The sequence below is a fragment of the Coturnix japonica genome, chromosome 1 (assembly GCF_001577835.2).
Source record: "Coturnix japonica isolate 7356 chromosome 1, Coturnix japonica 2.1, whole genome shotgun sequence".
NCBI classification, from domain to species: Eukaryota; Metazoa; Chordata; class Aves; order Galliformes; family Phasianidae; genus Coturnix; species Coturnix japonica.
In genome coordinates, this window is record NC_029516.1 from 48,377,517 (window position 1) to 48,397,756 (window position 20,240).

Sequence of the window (20,240 nt, forward strand, 5' to 3'; positions counted from 1 at the left end):
GGGCACCCAAACAAGGACAGTAATTGTCACATTAGCTTTGTGAGTTTTGACTGCTCGAAAAGTGAAGGGTGGATGCTACTTCAGGGGTTTCACAAGATGAGGAGTGATAGTAGAAGTGTTCAATGTGAACTCCAGATACTGGATGAATACAGAAGAGCAATCTCCCTTGACACACTGATTCCAAAAGCTGGACTTTCCAAGAGACAGAATATACACCCTGTGGTGTAACTGACCTATCAAAGATGGTCGTTGTTGTTTGAGTTTCATAGATAAAGTCATTCATCTATTAGTACATGGCCCATGGAAAGCAGTTTTTAAAATTAGATTAGATTTACTAATCAGTAAATGTTTTATGAGGGGTTCTTGTAGGTCAGGACTGACATAGAGATGAAAAGCACTGTGATCCAATGCCTTGTAACAAGATGCTGGTCAAAATCCTAGTCCTGTGCTCATGTTCAGAATCACGTATGGGAGCAACTGCCAGGTGTATGACATCAGTTGCTTGAAATGAAAGAAGAGAGAGATATGTTGGCGGTGAAAAAGTTTTCTAAAAGATCCATTTTAGAAAAATGCCCTTCCTTTATGGGGGATGCACATTATTTTTCTGTGATTTAGGATCTTATATTAAATCATATAATCATCTGTGACAGTCAGAGTGGGGTTCAGCACTAGGTTAAGACACATACATTTGCATTAGAAAAAGATATTGACGCTAATTACTAGGGCATGGTTCAATTGCTTAATACTGTTTGAGTCACTCTTCCATCTCTGTGGAACTGGCAGATACAGCACAGGCCTACAAGAGACAGAAGTCCTTTTGGTAGACAGGCAGGATAATCATAAGATGTTTCTGTGTTACTAGACGTCTGTGTGGAGGCAACTGAACTGTGCTATCCATCAAGGGTGTTGGAGAGTGCTTCAGCTCACCTCAGAATAGCCATCTGATGACTAATGAGGCAAATTTCTCTTCAGACTTCAGTGATTGTATTGACTAATTCCCATCAGCTGTGGGACATCTAGCTCATGTGTAACACTTACATGTAATCTTTTAACAAAAGTATCTTAAAAATAACTGGAGTCCTTACTTCATTAGTAAGAAAATTGTTTACCAATACAATTTAGGCTTGGTTGTTTATTTGCTGTATTTATTGTATCACACTATCAGTCCCATTACAGCATAGGCAGTGAAGTCTAAGATGCAAAATATCCTCCACTGGCCTGAGTTACTTAACTCAGCAAGGGGCGCAGACACACAAGCAATTTCTTCAGCTGAATTGAACTTATTCACACCACTAAAATTAGTCATATCCCCTAAGTGCTGTGCTGCATTGAGGCTCAAATTCTTTGCTTTAGGAGAGAGGCAGAGCCTTTTGTAATACACGCAAGCCCTGCTGATTTCACTGAAGCTCTCCCCATACTCAGTTGTTACAGAAGTGGCCATCAGTCAGTACTGTTCAGTTGTGATATGCATTTTTTATGTTATGAAGAACTTTAAAGTTGTGCATTTGCTCTATGAAATTTAGTAGATTTCTAGTTCTAAAACAAATTGGGCTGTTCTAGTATGCAGTCTTCTCAAATAAACAACAAATGTCTTTAGCCCACATTAGAAAATGTGCTCTTAATATCACCAAATTTAATCTGTTTCCACAGCATTGAATCTAAATAGTATGACACAATATATTTGGCACGTCTTGTATTTCACAGTAAGACTGGCGTTAAAAACAAGGTAGGGAAAACCTCCAGAGGGAGAGGGAGAGAAAGACAGATTATAAAGTTTGTACTGGAGGATTAAGAAGAATAGCATAGGAAAGACAAAAATGCAGGGAGAGGTTTAAATTCTATGGCAAAACTGACCCAGTCAAGTATTCTTCAGTCAGATCAGGCCTCATGTCGGACTTAAAAGGCACTGATTTAATTCCGTCTGCTCTCAAAGCGCATGGGATTCGAGTATTTGTCTTCTTCTGCACACAACATTGTGTTAAATAAACTTAGACCTCCAGGGCTGGCTGCTTTTCAAGTGTGCACACACTTTGCTGCTGTACTCATGACTACACAAACCAGTCTGGCTAGCATGCTTTTAGAAGTCTATGATGCACTTAAATATTTCGTAGTATGTAAAGAGAATTCCAGTCTTTCTTTTTTTTCTCTCTTTGTTTTAAGATAGACCTCATTAAGCTGAATCTGTATCAATTTTAACTTTTTTTTTAATACTCTTATGCTAGATAAGGTCAGATGTTTGACTACTGCTGAACTCTACTTTCTTGCTGCAGCTTGGCAGCATATACAAATCTGCGAGGACTTGCATATGGAAATCTTTCAGAGGAGGCATAAGAGAAACAGCAATTGCTAATCAAGTTTTGCATTGTTAGCAATGACTAATTTTAAATCCATCTGAACCAACATTAAAATACGACCACTTCAGTATTTTTGTTTGCCTAAATGCTTACTTACCTCCTTTGTTACACTGTATAGTGCTAGACAACGTACTATTTACAATTATGCATTCCGAAATGTTCTTTTCTTTACTCTGGGGGCACCTGTGTGAAGATGCTTTGCTTCAGTGTGTGACAACCCTGCCCTGTTGGAACTAGGTGGTCTTTGAGGGCTCTTCCAACCCCAGTCAATGTATGATTGTATCAATGGAAAACAAGAGCAGGTTAAGAGGAAGCAGATGCCCTTTAATTCGTCATTCGTCCCTGAAGGTCAGAGACATCTAGTTTTGCATGGCATTTGTTACACCTTGGAGAAACACTTCAGAATTGCTACTGAAGACTGGCCAAAAGATACCTGTAGGCATCCACTATCTTACCTCATTTATCTCAGCTCCTCACTTGGTCTGCAGTAGCCCACAATGTCAGCAGACAAGCATGTGCATTGCTGGACAGCAGCGATCTGTCCGGAACTGAGTTTCATTTACACTTTACTTTTTCTGGATTGATTTTGATTAATGTTTTTTTGTGGGTTTTTTTTTCCTGTCTGTAAGGAAATCTCAATTACTGTGATTTGGCACAAACCAAATGGCAAGAAAAATCCTATGAAAGACAGTAATGAATTGTGATGCCTCTGACAATGAATCATGACCTCATTGAATGAGTCAGTCATCAAGTCTGGTTGTCAAGGATACAGATGCAGATACACACACAGAATGGGGTAATTCGCAATCACAAAAATTAGAGGCTGGGTGTATATCAAATTATTAGAATTTATTCCCCACAAGATACGTAAGTGCTTTAAATCCCATTGATTGCTTTTGAAGACAGGTTTAAACACAACTGATACCGAATTAGCAGGTAGATTTAAAATTAACCTCAGAAATTCCCCTCTCTGAAATGATTTCATGTGAATTACTGTGCCTTTCCTGGGTGTGTTTGCTGTACTAGAGCAACCTTATGAGATTGCCTACAAAACTTTACACAGCTTCTTGTCCATAACCCAAATACATCACTACTGATCTTCTTCAAACATGACCTATTGCACCTCCCTGTGTTCCAGTCCCTGAGCCACCCCCCATGCTGTCCAAGCACCTCAGCACTAATCTGCAGGAGCTCTGACATTCTGCTGCCTTGAACCTTTTAATGCCAGCCAAGGAAGAGCTACACTGAGAGGAGCAAAGGGCCAAGAGGGGTAAACACCCATCCTTTGAATGAACACTGTAATCAGGAAGGTGATTCTGTTCTTCCCAAACAAGGAGTGCTGACATATTGTGGAAGTACATTAAAGGTGTTGCTGCAGGCAGGAGGCCTCTTATTAAGCATCATTACAGGAGTTCGAAGGAGAGCTGCAAACCCTTGGAGAGCAAACTGAGAATTCTGAAAACTATAATGCAGGGGCAGTGCTTCTTAGGCAGCAAGCCAGGAGGCAAAAAGTAATCCCTGGAACCATGGAAAGCAAATCAGGCAGGACAGAGATTTGAATCTCACATCTGAAAGCAGTGCCTACACCTCTCGGTTGCTGCTCAAAAATGAGTCTCTTCCACTTCTGTACTTCAGATATATCACTTTGGAGCTCTGAAGCCTCCCTGGTGACATTTGTGTGAAGCATTTGGCCCTTTCTGGAAATATAATGTTGCATCTTTTTTCTTGTTGTTGCTGTTGTTGGTGGATGTTTTTTTTTTAAATAAAATGTTCATTTCTGATAAAAACACAGTTTAAGAGTAATGTTTCCAGACATCTCTACTTCAGGCATTGGTTTAATAGGTAGAGCTTGCTTGCAGTGTGGCTTGGGGCACATTCAAACAAAACTTTTCAACAATATGTACCTGAAACACAAACCTATTGAGACGGTATTACAATGACATATATAAGAGGCTGTACTATGCAGAATTGCTTATCACTTCTGTTGATTTCAGTGGGAACTGTCTGGCTGCCTAAAAAAAGAATCTAGGTTTTAAGCAGGAAAGCCATCCATCTACAGAAATCTCTTTTACTTATTTACCTACATAGTGATGTGCTCATGGGCTTAATTAATATCTGTTCAGCAGTTTGCAAAAATAAACCTCTTCAGGCTTAAATTTAGGCTTGATTTATTCTTACTTTTCCTCCTTCAGCCTGGAAGGTAGGTGCTGAGCCACAGGGAAGGGCAGAGAAGGATATCGTGAATTCTCTGATGTTCTAAGAGCTCAAGTAGAATATCAAGATCTGTCTTTGGTTAAACATTGGAAGGGATTGTGGTTAAGGAAACATTTGGCCAAATACTTTTTTTGTAGATAGAGGATGCAATGAGGGAAGAATGGATATAGAACATTATAGATATAATGTTGTATTGAGGCTTATAGTTTAGTCCTTCGAACTTCAGATGGGAAAAGTTTAATGTCTCCAAAGAGAATAATGTGTCTGGGGAGAGTAAGGAATTTTGCTGGGATTTCTTTTTTCAGTATATTTCAGTGCAGATAACTGACCATAGAGCCTTCTCCTATACTCTGTCAGTGCATACCACCCCCAGTTATTTTCCATCTCAGATCCCACTGGCAGGCTATGAGACACCAATTGCATGATCATTTGAATGCTTTGAGTCATAACTTGGTAAATAAATGGGAACTACTAGTTCAGCTTTGTGCTTTTCACTCGGTAACAAATAGATGAAAGTATTCCAGAGTCTGGCTGATTGAAGTCAGTGAATGGTAGCTGTTGTTGATTAACTAGTATGATATGAATGGAAATGTATATAATGCCAAGTTGCTTAGTGACAACTAACCAAGCGTTAAATAGATGTGGAACTTTAAGCTCTCATCTCTCAGTACTTAAATAGCTAAATGAAGATTAAAGAGTGTATTTTTCCTAGTTCCCGGAGGCCTTGATCAGGATAGGAAGGATGCATGGGAAAGCCTGAAGTCTAGCACAGATCTTGGGTTGTCTACGCAGATAATGGCAGTGGCATTTCACATGTTTCAGATGCAATTTCCTCTATAAGCCAACAGAGCTTTGGAATAGCTTAAAAACTATGAGGGAAAACAGAAGAAGAAATAAATGCAGTATTACTGTGCTATTTATTCTTAGAAAGGGGATGTTGTAGTAATGAGATTTTTAGTTTCTAGATTCACTTTCCCTTTTTAATGTTGGGATAACACTTAGTCTGCAAATAAAGTGGATTCCGAGTTCAATTCTTTTTCTTCTGATTTCCCTGTAGTCTCTTTCAGACTGTTGTTGTTTTTTTTTTTTTCTTCAATCAATTCACTGTTTCCTGCTGTAAAGTTTCTAATGTAACGTCCTCAGCTTTACCTGAGCAGGCTGTTGTCTTCTTCACGTCACTGATGCCTGTGACAGCCCATCCAAGGCTGTCTTGGCCTGTACAACTTATGGTGTGGCTGATTGTATGGTAGACCAAATCTGACAGCTACAGACAGCTCAAGGTTATTTTTTGAGTTGACAGCAAGAAAAAGAATATGGCCTTTAAACGTATTATTATATATCAATAGTTAAGAATCTTTTTACCTTCTGAAACCTACTGTTCTTTTCATGCTTTCATACAAGACATAATATTTCTCTAATCAGATTATGTTTAAGTAGTAGTCTGCTCTTTTACTAAACCTGTTTTTTGGTTTTCCTACCTCAGGTCATCCAGATGGTTGTATAGTTGCTTCATGTTCTTAAGCTGCATTGACATGTTCTGTCTTACTTGATTAAAAGATCTGCTTTTCTGGACGGTCATCAGCTCCATTCAGCTTCCTTCAGTTCACTCCAAGCTCTCCTGACATCTGTGCACATGCGACATCCTGACACTTTTCAGATCTGATCAGATCTGAACCACCAGCTAGGCCCCTGACACTTAGCAGATTTTGCACACGCAACAGACTTGGAAGCAGAGCAGCAAACAGACTCTGCACTGACAACTGTGATTGTCTGGCATTGACATCATCCCCCACGCAACTTGGTAGAGGCATCAACACTGGAACTTGGCTATGATTTGATGTGGTATGTAGTGATGGGAAGCGTGTGCAGCACTGGGGAGCCTGTCCCAACACAAGGGCTGCTCTGAAAGTAATCCCTCCTAGTTTGTAGCTGTAGTTTCCATAGAAATAAACAGGAGGTGTTACTGTTTGGAGTGACCACTGTAGTTACTGAGTTTATCATCATTAACTCTTGTGCTCTCAGTCCCTGGTGGGAGTGTACAGAGAGCTCAACAGGGCCATAGGATACTCATGAAGACATCCCAAAGCAAACTCTTACAAACTGTACGTTTAAAAGGGAGAATACACCAAAGGTCTTCTTAGCAAGCATTTTTGTTCCATTTTCTAGCTTTTCAGTGTTATTTGATCCACTCCTGAAGAAGTGCAGGTTACCAGCAGTCTGACAATTTCCCTTCAATGTCTGCTTGAAAAAGCGAATCCTAGTACCATGTAAAACTGACTAGCAGCTCTTTAGGTTCATTCAGTCCTATGTTTACATTTGCCTGTTTCCCTGAGGTAGGTTTCAGTCACTGAGATTTTTTGCATACGTTATGTGCCTTTTCCTGCATTTAAATGCAATGGGTAACATATTTAAAGTATTTTAAAGAGAGGTTTTGATCATCTGTCACCATGAATTTGTGCCTTATCCCTGCCATGCTACGTAAAGCTCCTTTTGTTTCTGTATTGTTCTGTATTTTTTACAAACATTGCAGCAGAATAGTTGACAATTAAGATATAATTTTGAGTGTATGTACAAATGTAAAAGCAGCAAAGAATGTAGCACTACCTGAGAAAAATATCTATATCAAGTATATTTTGTCCAAATTTATGGTGCTGATGCATTGGTGGTAGGTGGATGGTTAGCCTGAGGGATCTTAGAGTTCTATCCCAACCTTAATTATTCTATGATTCCATGATCATAATCTTGATTTAACATGTTCCTATAGTAAAGTGATTTGCCTCTTTCTGAAACAGTGTTGTTTCCCTATTGTTTCCTTTCTGCTGCTGTATATATTGCATCCTTGTAGTTCCAGTAATGAAACCCTAGGAAGGGATAAAGCTTTCCACATTGGGGAAAAATTTCATTTGGGTTGGCTGTATAGAAGAGAGTGCTGTGAGCTGGTTTTCTTTGTGTCACAAATACTCAGTAGAGAGGCTGTCTTATTTGCTGAAGTTAGCGCGAGCAGAATTCAGACTACGTCCTGTTCTTTCCTCCTGCGGATGACTCATTCAGAAGCAGAGAGAGTGTTTTAAGAGGGCTCCCTGCTCCTGCCGAGCTGTTTTGCTGACACTGAGGGGAGCGTGCTCACCTGCTTGGGGCTGTTCTGTGCTTCTGTGCCCACTGCCTCCCACAGCTGCGATGCACAGAGCAAAGCTGACCACCTCACAGCTCTTGTGTCTGTGTGAGTGATGCAGTGCCTCCATGCAATTAATTTAATGCATTCAGAGAACCTCCAGAACTCCTCACTTGGAAATGTTCCCAAGGGAGATGGAGGTTTTTTAATCTCTTTAGAAGGAATAAAACTGAATACAAAGCACTTGCTTGTTGTTTTTTGTTTTTTGTGGGTTTTGTTTTGTTATGTTTTGTTGTGTTCTGCTTTTTCCTTATGCCTAAAATACAGCGTCTATAAAATGAAATCATTCCTTCAAGGTACTTTTGGCTCCTTCATAGTTTTTCCTTAGGGCCCCATTCTTGTTCATGCTGTCAGAGTGTGCTGCAAAGTCGCCTGCTTGTAAATGAGAATTGGGTCCTTTATGTCAGCATTAGAGTTAAAACTAGGCCAGCATGAGAGTCATCTCCCATTAAAAGAGCTTAAATACATTCTAGAAATAGGAATTCCAAGGGTGAAGCATTGTACTGCACCACTATATTATATGATGCAACTGAGATCAGTCTTGTTTAAATGAAGCAGTGGCAAGAAGGAAATCAGATTAGATTCAGTCCTTTTTGAAGGGTTTACATGCATGCAAGAATTCATCTGAGGCTTTTTCTCCTCAGTACTTAATGACAGAAGAGCTTACCTCGCTTGAAACAGTGAATCAATCAGTCATATGGAAATCTGAGATTAATATTTAATACCAACATCTACATGTCCCTGTTCAAACAGACTCCCTCCTGTCAGGTTTGTGGTAGGCCCATGGCAATGTTTGTGCCATGCTGCATCACAACCTACAGCTGTACCTCAACTCATTTGTACAGGTTATCCTATGGAGGAGTTCAAAAGAACATTGTCAAAATGTGGCAAAGTCTTCATGCTGGAAAGACATTGTGGCTGAGGGAACTGGGATGTTTCGTTCTGGCAAAGAGGAGGCTCAGGGGAGATCTATTAGCTCTCTACAGTGACGTGAAGGGAGGTTGTAGCGAGGTGTGGGTTGGCCTCTTCTCCCAGGTTACAGTGATACAACAAGAAGTAATGGCCTCAAGTTGTGCCAGGGGAGGTTCAATTTGAACATTAGGAACAATTTTTTCTCAGGAATGGTGCTGCAGTGGCACAGGCTGCGTGGGGAGCTGATGGTGTCACTGTCCCTGGAGGTGTTCAGGAAACATGTGGATGTGGCACTGAGAGACATGGTCTAGACCAGTATCAGGCATGACTAGATGGTTGGACTAGATGATCTGAGTGGTCTTTCCAACCTTAATGATTCTATGATTCAGTGATTCTGTGATGTAGTTTTGGGGATCTCTGGTTTTAAGCAGGCACTAAACTAAACACATGCAAAAACCTTGGTCAAAGCCAATTGTATTCTAACAACAGGATGTGTTTTCTCTTTTTCCTTCTGAGGTGATTCACTGGAACTCACCAAAGAAGCTGCGAGTGAAAAACAAGCACGTGGAGTTTTTCCGCAACCTCTATCTGACATTCCTGGAATACGACGGGAACTTGCTGAGACGGGAACTCTTTGGCTGCCCCAGCGAGGCAGATGTTAACAGTGAAAACGTAAGTGGCACTTTGAAGGCTTGCAGGTTGTAAAGAGAGTTTCATGCATAGCACAAGCTGCATGAAAACCTGGAGAATTGGCTGTGTAGGTAGGGACTCGGGAATTGAGGTCAGTGCCCAGATTCCAAGAGTGACGCTGTGCAAATCATTTAATCTCTCTGTGCCTTGGTCCGTTCCCCGTAAAACTGTTGTATTAATCTTGCCTTTCCTCTGTTGTTTTTGTTTTGGTGCTATTTTTGGCTGCCTTTCTTTTTAAAAATCCCCATCAAAGCTAAGTTCACAAATTGAAAATGAGGATTTGGGCTCTTAATTCCATTAGGCAATTCTGCAAATCTCACCCTTAGACCTAAAACTTTTCAAGAGAAAGGATTGTTTCTTGCCATGTGTTTGTTCAGTGTCAGACAATGTTGACTTTGGCTAGTAGACACTAATGCACAAATAACGAAGAGGAAATAATAATATCAAGACTGCTCGGTTAGGTCTATGAGTTTTTGCCATACTGTAAATTGTAGAATCAGTTAATACTTCAAGGTACACATAGGCTGTGAGACTGAGTGGGTTTTTTCTGCCCCAACTCTAACAAAACACAGCAGCACTTATGTGTATTCTGCATAAAATTTGCAATCAGAACCTTTCAGATGAAACAAATCATTTGAAAATGGTTGAAATCAAGGATGTTTACATACAGATGTTCTTAAGTATGTGTGTGCCTTAGTACATATAGTTCCAGTGTAAAAAACTGTTATTTGAAATGCTTACACACAGATGCATATGAAATCCTTCTGTATAATGTGGTCTGTGGAGATTTCTAGACCAAGTATCAATTTTGACTACGTAGCCTGAAAGGAAATACAAAGAAACCTGTATCATTTTATATTATCTCAAAGGAAAAAAAAATACAGAATTATCTGAAATATAAAAAAAAATCTCTCTATAAAAATCAATGAAGCAAAGTCAGTATCAAGTACGCATTAGCAGTTCAGAGATAATTAGTGATCAGCAGCATCACTAAGGCTCCATTTTGCCTGCAACCACAGAAGATGCCAGCCCTAGTTTTATGTCTGTAGCAGTCAGAGATTGGATGCATCTATTTTAGCCCAAGGCATGGCTTCCCAGATACTCATTCAGCCTTCCCACAGTATTCTGAAAGAGGTGGGGAAATGATGAAAAACCAGAGATAAACATTAACTCAAGGAGACTGAAGCAGAGACAGGAGAAAGTGCACAGCAAGAGTGAAAATACATGAAGAAAGAAAATCCTCTGCAAGAGTGAGAGGCTTTTAGAGAATCAAGTGAACTGAATGTAATGAAAGACCACTAAGAGGCTGATGGCTAGAGATATCAGGATACAGTAGATGGAGTAGAGGGTTGGAAAAGGGAAGTGAGACATTGAAAATAATCACAATAAAACAAAACACATCTTCATCATTTTTAAGTAAGTATGCAAGTTAAAATTATTCTGAATTCACAACTGCATGTGTTAGCGGAGTAAAAATTCAGCCACAGATTCGTTGCTGTATTTTCCAGAGCTCTGTAAGTCCTTAATCATAGAATGGCTTGGATTACAAGGGCCCTTAAAGTCCATCCAGTTCCAACCCCCCTGCCAAGGGCAGGGCTGCCACCCACTAGATCAGGCTGATCAGAGCCCCATCCAACTGAACCGTGAACACATCCAGGGATGGGGCATCCATGGTATCTCTGGGCAACTGTGCCAGTACCTCACCACCCTCTGAGTAAAGAATTCCTTCCTAACATCTAATCTAAATTTCCCCTCTTTCAGTTCAAAGCCATCCCCCCTTGCCTTAATGCTTTCTGATCAAAATGTCGATTCCCCTCCTGCTTATAAGCTTCCATCAAGTACCAGAAGGCTGCAGTGAAGATTTCCCAGAACCTTCTCTTCTGCAGACTGAACAAGCTGAGCTCCTCCAGACCTTCATCATAGAAGAGGTGCTCCAGCACTTCTGATCATCTTCATGGCCCTCCTCTGGACCTCTTCCTCCTCTTTCCAACACCTCCACATCTTTCTTGTGTTGGGGGCCCTGGGCCTGGAAACAGTACTCCGGCTGGGGTCTCATGAGGACAGAGTAGAGGGGGACAATCGCCTCCTTCTTCCTGCTGGCCACCCCTCTTTTGATAGAGCTCAGGATACTCTGGCCTTTTGGGTGCAGGTGCCCACTGTGCAGACATGTCCAGCTTTTTATCCATCAGGACCCGCAAGTCCTTCTCCACAGGGCTGCTCTCAAAGAGCTTGCACTTGGCTTTGTTGAAAATCATCAGCTTCACATGGACCCATGTCTCATGTTTGTCCAGGTCCCTCTGGATGGCATCCTTTACTTCTATTTTGTCAACTGCACCATGCAGTTTGGTGTCACCTGCAAATTTGCTGAGAGTGCACACAACCCCAATGTCTTCATTAAAGATGTGTAAGAGAACTTTTCCCAGGACGGATCCTTGGGGTACATCACTCTTGACCAGCCTCTACCTGGACATAGAGCCTTTGAGCAGAGCCCTCTGGCTGCAACCATCCAATCAGTCTTTATCCACTGAACAATCCACCCTTGGAATCAATATTTCTCCAATTTAGAGATAATGATGTGGTGCAGGATCTTGTCAAAGACCTTGCACAAGTCCAGGTAGCCGACATCAGTTGACCTTCCTTTGTCCAACAATGCCATCACACCATCGAAGAAGGTCACTGTCTGCCCTTGTTGAAGCTGTGCTGCCTTTCTTGGATCACCTCCTCATTTACCACATGCTTTAACATCTCATCCAGGAGGATCTGTTTCATGACCTTCCCAGGCACAAATATGAGGCTCACTGGACTGTAGTTCCTTAGGTTTTCCTTTCTCCCTTTCTTGAAAATGGGAATGATGTTTCTGTTTTACCGGTTACCAGAGACTTCACCTGGCAGCCACGACTGATACAGTGAAATGCAGTTTGGCAACCACATCAGCCAGCTCCCTCAGGACCCTGGGATGCATGTTATCCAGCCCCATAGACTTGTACACATTCAGTCTCATGAGGTGGTCTCAGACTTGCTCTACTCTTACAGTGGGAGGGATTTTGCTCTCCTGACCCCTGCCTAGAGGTTCAGGGACATGAGAGATATAGGAAGCCTGACTGCCAGTGAAGACTGAGGCAAAGAACTCGCTGTGTACCTTAGTCTTCTCAGTGTGAACTGTAGCCAGTTCTCTCTCCTCGTTTATCGGGGAATTGCACAGTCCTTGGTCTGTCTCTTCTGACCCATATATCTATAGAGTCCCTGTTTGTTATTTTACACATCCCTCACCAAGTTTATTTCAGACTGCACCTTGGCTTTCCTGATCACATCTCTGCATGTCCAGACAGTACAGTTATATTCTTTCCAGGCCACCCACCCTGCTTCCGCTTCATTTGAATTGGCAAGTTGCTGGGGAGCAATGCACACTGAATGTAAGTTCTTACTGCTGGAAATGGCTGTTCTGGAAGTTTGAAATGGCTTATTTTACTGAACTTGTATCTGGTTGACAGACACTGGAAATGACTAACTCTTCAATCCTGTTTCTTATTCAAGACAAGTAGTACGCAATATGGTGTATGGTATGGCTTCTGTCTGAATAGGAAATGTAATTCATTCTTCCATTTATAAATTTAAATAAATAAATAAATAAATAGGATACTGGAAAAGATTGAGTTGGATGTATAAAAATATACGAGTCCTAACTTGCCAAGAGACACCAAAAAGTTAACAGCCTTCTATCAAGGCGATGAGATACAGAAAATAACTAACTTTGGATAGCTTAAGAATAGTCACTTAGGAGAATACATTGTTTTTAATCAGATGCCCTTGATGTAAGCCCAGCTCAAAACTTGTCAGTTTCCTTTTTGTTACAGAATACAAAAAGCAAGTTTTGACTTTGATGTTACGAAACTCTAAGAACAGGATTATCATGAAAACCTCACTCTCTCCCTCTCTCACTCTTCTGTAGTACAGAGTATGTCACCGGTGTCCTATTAAAATACAGTACATTCCCATGATGTATTGCAGGACAGTGTTCAGACACAGAGCATCTTGTAAGGTGAACAGGGAGCCACTGTTTGTCATCCCTCATGGAACAAGAACTAGGGGACATGAAGTGGAAATAGCAAGTAGCAGGTTCAAAACAAAGCAAGGTATTTTCACCCAAGATGCAGTCAGGCTTTGAAGAGGAAGTAATGTTGCTAAAAATACACCCATATTCAAAAAGTGACTCTGTGGAAACAGAATCAGTCAGGAACTGTAAGGCTTTGGTGCAGGATATCCTTAAGCCCAAGTGCAGGACTGGAGGACAGTTCTGAGAAAGCATCACTGTACACTCACACTGCTTTTATAGTCCACTCCAGGCAGCATGGCTGGAGAAAGGATTCTGAGCTAGGTGTACCTTTAGCCTGACAAGATGCAGGTGTAGGGTTAGGATGCCTAAAGACATCTTTCACATAAAAGACTGTAATTTTTGCAAAACCAAATATGTGTGAGGTAGGAATTGTTATTGATGTTACAGCCATTATTTTTTTCCTTTCTTCTCCAAATTGAAGCTAGCAACCTCAAAACACAACTAAGCTTTATTGTGCCAAGCACTGAATAAGTGTAAGCATTTGGGGACTGGAACTCAATGATTTTTAAGGGCTCTTCCAACCTAAGCCATGCTGCAATCCTACGAAAAGCTGCTTCTTCATTTGACTATGCTTCCCTGCACTGTGTACCAGTGGTCAGAATGCTGGAATACCTCTGCCTGTTTTATAACCAGAGAGAATTACTAAAGCACTAAATCCGCCGAGACCTGCTGTGGAAGAAGCAATGGCTTGTTAGGAGGCTGTCATTCAGAATCTGGCTGTGGCAGAATGTACCCTTAAGGTCTTGTTTCAATATGCCAGCCATTGCAGCTCTGCAGTTTAATATTTGTAATGATGTTTTATTTAGAGTGCAACCTGTAATTAAGGAATCTCATTTGTAATGCAGATATCTGGAAAATGTAAAAAGAACTGTGACAGTGGGTACCACTGTGCTGATTCTGTTGCTCCAAGGCCCTTTACACATAACTCTAAGGCCTCCTTACACTTCTCATCAGTACTAAGACAGCCTTAAAATGAATGTAAATTATGTGTCTTCCCTTTTTAAAGACTATTTACAATGTCAGGGAGTTGTAAAGGGGTATTAGTTTAAAATGTAATCAGACATTACATTTATCTGTCACTCTTTCCCAGGCTATGTATGCTTTTATATATGACTGCGTGCATTAATATAGATTAGTACTTTTTTCTCTTTTTTTTAAATGTTTACTAAGGAAATATAGTATCACACACTGAATTTCTAGACGTCTAAAGTCAGTATTTGGATCCTATAATGCACAGCACCAATCTCATCACGTGTTGATCTTCAGCTGTACCAGGCTGTACTGTTAGTAGGTTGCGAGAAGTTACAAATAGGAATGAACAGATAGAGCTTTGAGAATGAAATATTAGAGGCTAAGAAGTACAAACTTAAAAACAGAGAGACACAACAAGAGTCATTTTTCTGCTTATATAAGAAGAGTTATATGTATGTGTATTGGAAACTGGTAATCACAGCCTGAACCTCTGATTAATCAGCTGAGGCAAGGTTTGGGTCAGCTGCGGGAGCACAGGTGAGGGTAATTCAGCTGTGCTTCGGGAAGGGGTGGAGCCTGACTCCACCTCCTCTAGACCTCATTTAAGGGCTGAACACCACTAGGGCAGCATCTCTTGGAGATTGCTCTTTGGTGGAGATTGCTTCAGTGTTTTTCAGCAGACTGAAGGTCTCTACAGAGTGAGTCTTTCCTTACCACCTCTCTTGTACCATCTTTGCATTGTTGTCTCTGTACATCACTGTACAGTATGTCTATGCATGCATACATATTTTATCCTTTTGTTGGAATACTGAAGCCTGAAAAGTGCGGTGTGTTACAGGGGCCTGGCACTGCAGAGCATCACTGTGAATCCCCTTCACTCGTTATGTGCTAACATGAGATTACACAGAGCTGGCTTTTCTTTGCAAACTGGTATTACATTCATCTCCTTGCCCTGTATGCAGTTTCTGGATGGGAAATTCTAATGTGAAATTCAGATTATGAACCAAATTCTCCTGTAAACACTGCTAATGACTCTAATGGCCTTTGGAAGTGGGTTCTCAGCCATTCCTTTTTACATCCTCTGTGTTATTTCCCCCTTATCCTCTTTGATCCTCTTCTTACTTTGATGCAAGGGAGAAGATTTTAGGGAAACCTTCTAAATAAAATGTTTACTATTGGCTTTTAATGTAAAGCACAGCTCTTCATTCTTAAAAACCTACCACGGCATCTAAAATGCTTCCATATGATCTTCTGCCTACCGTCTCTGTAGTTGCACTATGAGATACGTACTCTAAGCCTGATTTTAGCACAGGCACATACACTCAGCCTTTTAGCATTCTCATAAAACTTGTTTCCTGCAGGCAGCTTCTCACCAGGTGCTTCTGCCACAGCATTAAATCTGAAGGTTGAATGAGGTGTCCCCCATTACTGAAGCCTGTGTCCTGATCCAAAACCTAGAGCAAGATCAGTGGGAGCCTTATCACTGATTTCACTCAATTGTGGAGAAAAAGAGTAGATTACCCTTAGAGAAGAGTTTTAAAAAAAATTTAAAAAGGAAAGATTTGCTCCAGATTTCCTCCACTTATAAATTTTCCCATTCAACAGCACAAAGGAACAGTACAAAAATTCTTATTCTCCCTGAAAATGCTTGCTTGGGTGTTTCAGTACTTCCTATATGGCTTCTAACTTACTTACTTTTTTGTATGAAGCCACTGATTATTAATAGTAGCAAATGGCTCCACATGCCATCTAGTAATAACCAGCAGAAGAGAGGGAGACTGATGTGCTATGTAGTTTAAACTCTGCTCTGTGCTACGTAATATACACTCAGCTAATAGATTCAGTGATTTCTTAAAGTCTAAAAGGGGCATGCAGAGGAGCATGCATACTTCCAGGACAGTAACTGGGTGCTGAACTTAAATCAGGCTGATGCTGTGAGTACACTTTGTTCCTGCAGGATTTCAGCTTACTGCATCATTTGTAGGACTGGCATATAAAGGTACTGTTTTGTCACGTCATAGTCTTTCTCTAGTAATAACAGGTGGCTTATGGCAGTTTTGACAGGAAATCCTAACTTGCCCAGCTGTGTTGTTTCTATTATTAAGGCTGTTATTATTATTAAATGCTGAGCTGGTAGCACATCATTCTTGCTGCCTGAAACTTCCCATTATACTGCTTTCAGCTGCTTACAGTATTGCTAGATGGGGGAAATGTGTACTGTGTTTCTTTTTGACTTGCTTGTATGCCTCCCTTTTCCCAGTTTTTAGAGTGGAGCATGGGGAAGAGCATTGGGGGTAGCCCACAGTGCAAGTTCAGATTACTTCTTCATGGAACTACTCCATAGCTCAGAGAAAGAACTGACATTTAGCGAGAGTGATCTTGGGGCAAAGAATGTGTCTTTTGCCAGGCTGGTGAAAATTTATGCAAATTATAGGGCTGAAAAATCCCCCTATAATATACACACTCTCTGTTGTGCTTTGTTTGCTAAGTAGGAGGCTAAGATCTCTGGAGACTCCTTTAGAATGTGCATGGATGTGTCTGATTAGATTATAAATTCGCCACTGCCACAGAACAATGCAGTATGCTGCAAGTGTGGGACCAGGATGAAGATGAGCATTTTCTGCATTTCTTTCAGAACGCTCAGGGCCAGGTTTTACCAGACAGCAGAGCTAAGAGCTGGAAACAGTGTAATTTCTGTTCTGAGAGAGATCCATTAACTTCACTGCTGTCCAGGCAATATGGGGGAGGAAAAAAAAATTAACTTTCACTTCTAAACGGTTAAAATTCAGGTCAGAGAATCCTGTTGTGAGACATTGGCACAAGCTGCTCAGAGAAGCTGTGGGTGCCCCATCCCTGGAGGTGTTCAAGGCCAGGTTGGATCAGGCCCTGGGCAGCCTCAGTGGGCTGGGGACTGGGTGGGCTTTTAAGGGCCATTCCAACCTGAGCCATTTTGGCATTCTGGGGTTCCATGAAAGGCTTAAAGAGCAGATTTACTGTAGACAGAAGTTCTGAGAGGGAGTACCAGGGATAGGAAGAGGAAAGGACTGATGGATGCCTCTAGGTGCAGTTTGTTGGCAAATTACTTGGACAAGGACTGTAGAGCTGGAAACTGGGCTTACATAGAATACACTGTGGAACTTGCCATAGATGAAGGACAGTCTGAGGAAGCACAAGACCAGCCTGTCAAGGCACTGTGGTGCAAGGGACACGGAGAAGGGAAATTCAGAGAGCTACCTAGACCTCACAGCTGCAGCTAAGAATACACAAAGCTGTACTTCGTATATGCCTAACTGTCATGTTATGCCTGCCAGGAATTTTTTCAGTTCTTAACTGTGCTGATCACTCTTAGTAAAGGTAAGCCATTACTTCTGTTTAGCAATAAGATTGCCTATTTTATTTATTTGACAGCAAAATTCTTGTTAGGTAGGCTTGCTCAGACACTATCCTTCTCTTTGTCCTAAGCACAGCTGTGTTTAATAGGAGGCTGAATTTGCCCCATGGCAGATGTACAAAGTTTTATGACATGGGAAGAATAAAGGTTTCATTGACAGGAGATTAGTCAGTTTTTTATTACTAATTATTGGTAGAGCCAGAAGGACTTTATGTAGGTCATCCCAAACAACGCTCAGTAAGTGCTTTGTCCTCCTTACATCATCATCTGGTTGTTGTTGTTTATGCCATGCTAAAGGCAACCACTAATTCACGCACTTTAAAAGTACTAAATGTTGCAACACAAATTGCCTACTGGTGGGAACTGGGGCAGCTACACAGGAGGAAATGAAACTGCTGCATTTTATAGCAAGATTGTAGTTTCTTCCTTAGCTGGTGTTATGTTTCATCTCTCAGTGACTAAGCTGAGCAGAGTGAATTTTAACTGCACACACCTGGGAGAAGGAAAGATGATCTGAAAGTTTAAAGTTTTCATCTAAGCAGCTCAGTTCCTGTTGTGTTAGCATGTTATTTAGTGAGTTACTTAAGCTTCGTGTCATCTCCCCTTACCTTAAACACCTTATGAAAGAGAGATGTCTGCATGAGTGGACTCGTCCTTTTCCCAAAGTCTAGATAGCATTCTACACTCAAAACATTTTTTGTTCAGGTTCTTCGTAAGTATCGCTTATCCCAAAGAAAATACTTCTGATCCTGTATTTTGAATCAGTCTTATTTGGGATGAAGCCCTGTAAATGTTGGTGGGAAGTGAATTGTTTCTGTGACAGCTAAAAATGCAAAGCTGATCACTGATGTGTTCCCACTAGGAGTAACTAAATTGTTGGTAAATACGTGCCATGTGCCATGTATCATATGGGTCTGTCATCTGCTACATGGAGAAAAACACCACTTCATCTCAAACAAGCGCATTAGGCAGTTGGACTTGATAATGGTGAGGATTAATGGTGGAGTTGAAAACCTTCTGGCTTGAGATCTAGCTGAGATCTGATCCCTTGCCACAGCTGGTTGCCTCTTTGCTTTGGCCTCATGTATGCCTTAGTGCTCTCTGCGTGCTGCCATTTTTATGTCAGAAACAAGTGACATCATGTGCTAATGAAAGCTACGATACTTCCTTAGAGAACATGTACTACACATAGTCTGAAAAGAACATCGCCTTTCTACTGCAAGAATGTTTCCTTGAGGTGAAATTTCACGCATGCTCAGTGGCAAGTAGCCTTCACACAAAAAATCTTGTAGAAAGAATCAAACTCATGCTAAGCAGGATCTTGCTTTTGAGAAAATGAATGCTGTTACTCTAAGAATGAAAAGTCTGTGTTATATTAGGCGTTTTGTTATAAGTATAATGGAGAAACTCATAATGGGTATGCCATCTTTTTATCGAAGCCAGCTGACATTAAGATCCTTATTTCGATGGCACACTGTACTGTCTGTTTGCATAGATCTGTCAGATCCCCATTATAAGCCCAGTTTTAATGCATAATGTGGGATCAAATCTTAAAGCAAGCTATAAGGTTTTTGTCCATAAAGAATGGATCCACACCATGCATATACTGTAGGTAAGATTGTGTCAGTTGAGAGATATTAAGTGATCGTGTAACTGAAAAACAATATGGGGTAGCTTATAAAGAGATGATTAATAACAATAAGTTATATATGTGGCTATCTTAGACAGTTACTTTTATTTTGAATGTTGTGCGTTCTTACCATTTTCCATTTAAAATGTGTCTAAAAATGGCATACAACTGTGTGTGGTAGGTATTTGTAGACTTCCTCTTAACAGTAAAGAGGTTGTAGCTTTTATCTGTGTGCATGATACTGGGAGTATGCAAATGTGTAGACAGTGTAGACTGACAAAGCATTGGTAAAACAGATAAGCCAGATACACTGAAAGTCTTTCCATAGGAAAGGAAGTGCTTATATACCCACTTCAGTGATATGAACTTAAAGTACAAGAGTAGTCCAGTATGGAGTTTGTTGAAGACCTAAATGTTTTGCTCTGTATTTTCTTTAAGACTCACACCTCAATGTATGAGTTGCCTACGCAGCAGTAACAGTAGTTTGGGCTTGGCTTAAAAGAGACATGTCTTTGAGGAGACTCTGTTCCTTTGGGTTTTTGTTATTAATATTAAGGCATGAGTGCTCTTCTTTAAATTTTGAAAACATTTTCTCTGGTAAAAAACAAAGATGCTGTTTTTGTTAGTTCTGATGTGTTAAAAAGATGGGCTGTTTCTTCAAAGAAATACAAGGGATTCTTTGGACCCTCAGCTCCCCTCTTGTTTCTTCTTTCTTTAATTTGCCTGCAAACATCGGGGCCAATTTCAGCTGTGATGCTGTTTGCCATTAGTTAAATTCAGTCTTGCAGTGA

The 20,240-nt window shown here is 40.8% G+C and overlaps 1 protein-coding gene across 5 annotated transcripts in view; it reads left to right on the forward strand.

Moving 5' to 3' along the window:
• Positions 1-20,240, forward strand: part of LARGE1 (LARGE xylosyl- and glucuronyltransferase 1) — a 275,468-nt gene that overhangs the window by 225,389 nt on the left and 29,839 nt on the right. For all 5 annotated transcript variants that reach the window (XM_015863596.2, XM_015863603.2, XM_032445042.1 and 2 more), the window contains one exon: positions 9,169-9,324. In XM_015863596.2, coding sequence (XP_015719082.2) covers positions 9,169-9,324 — 156 coding nt within the window. The remainder of the gene's footprint in view (positions 1-9,168; positions 9,325-20,240) is intronic.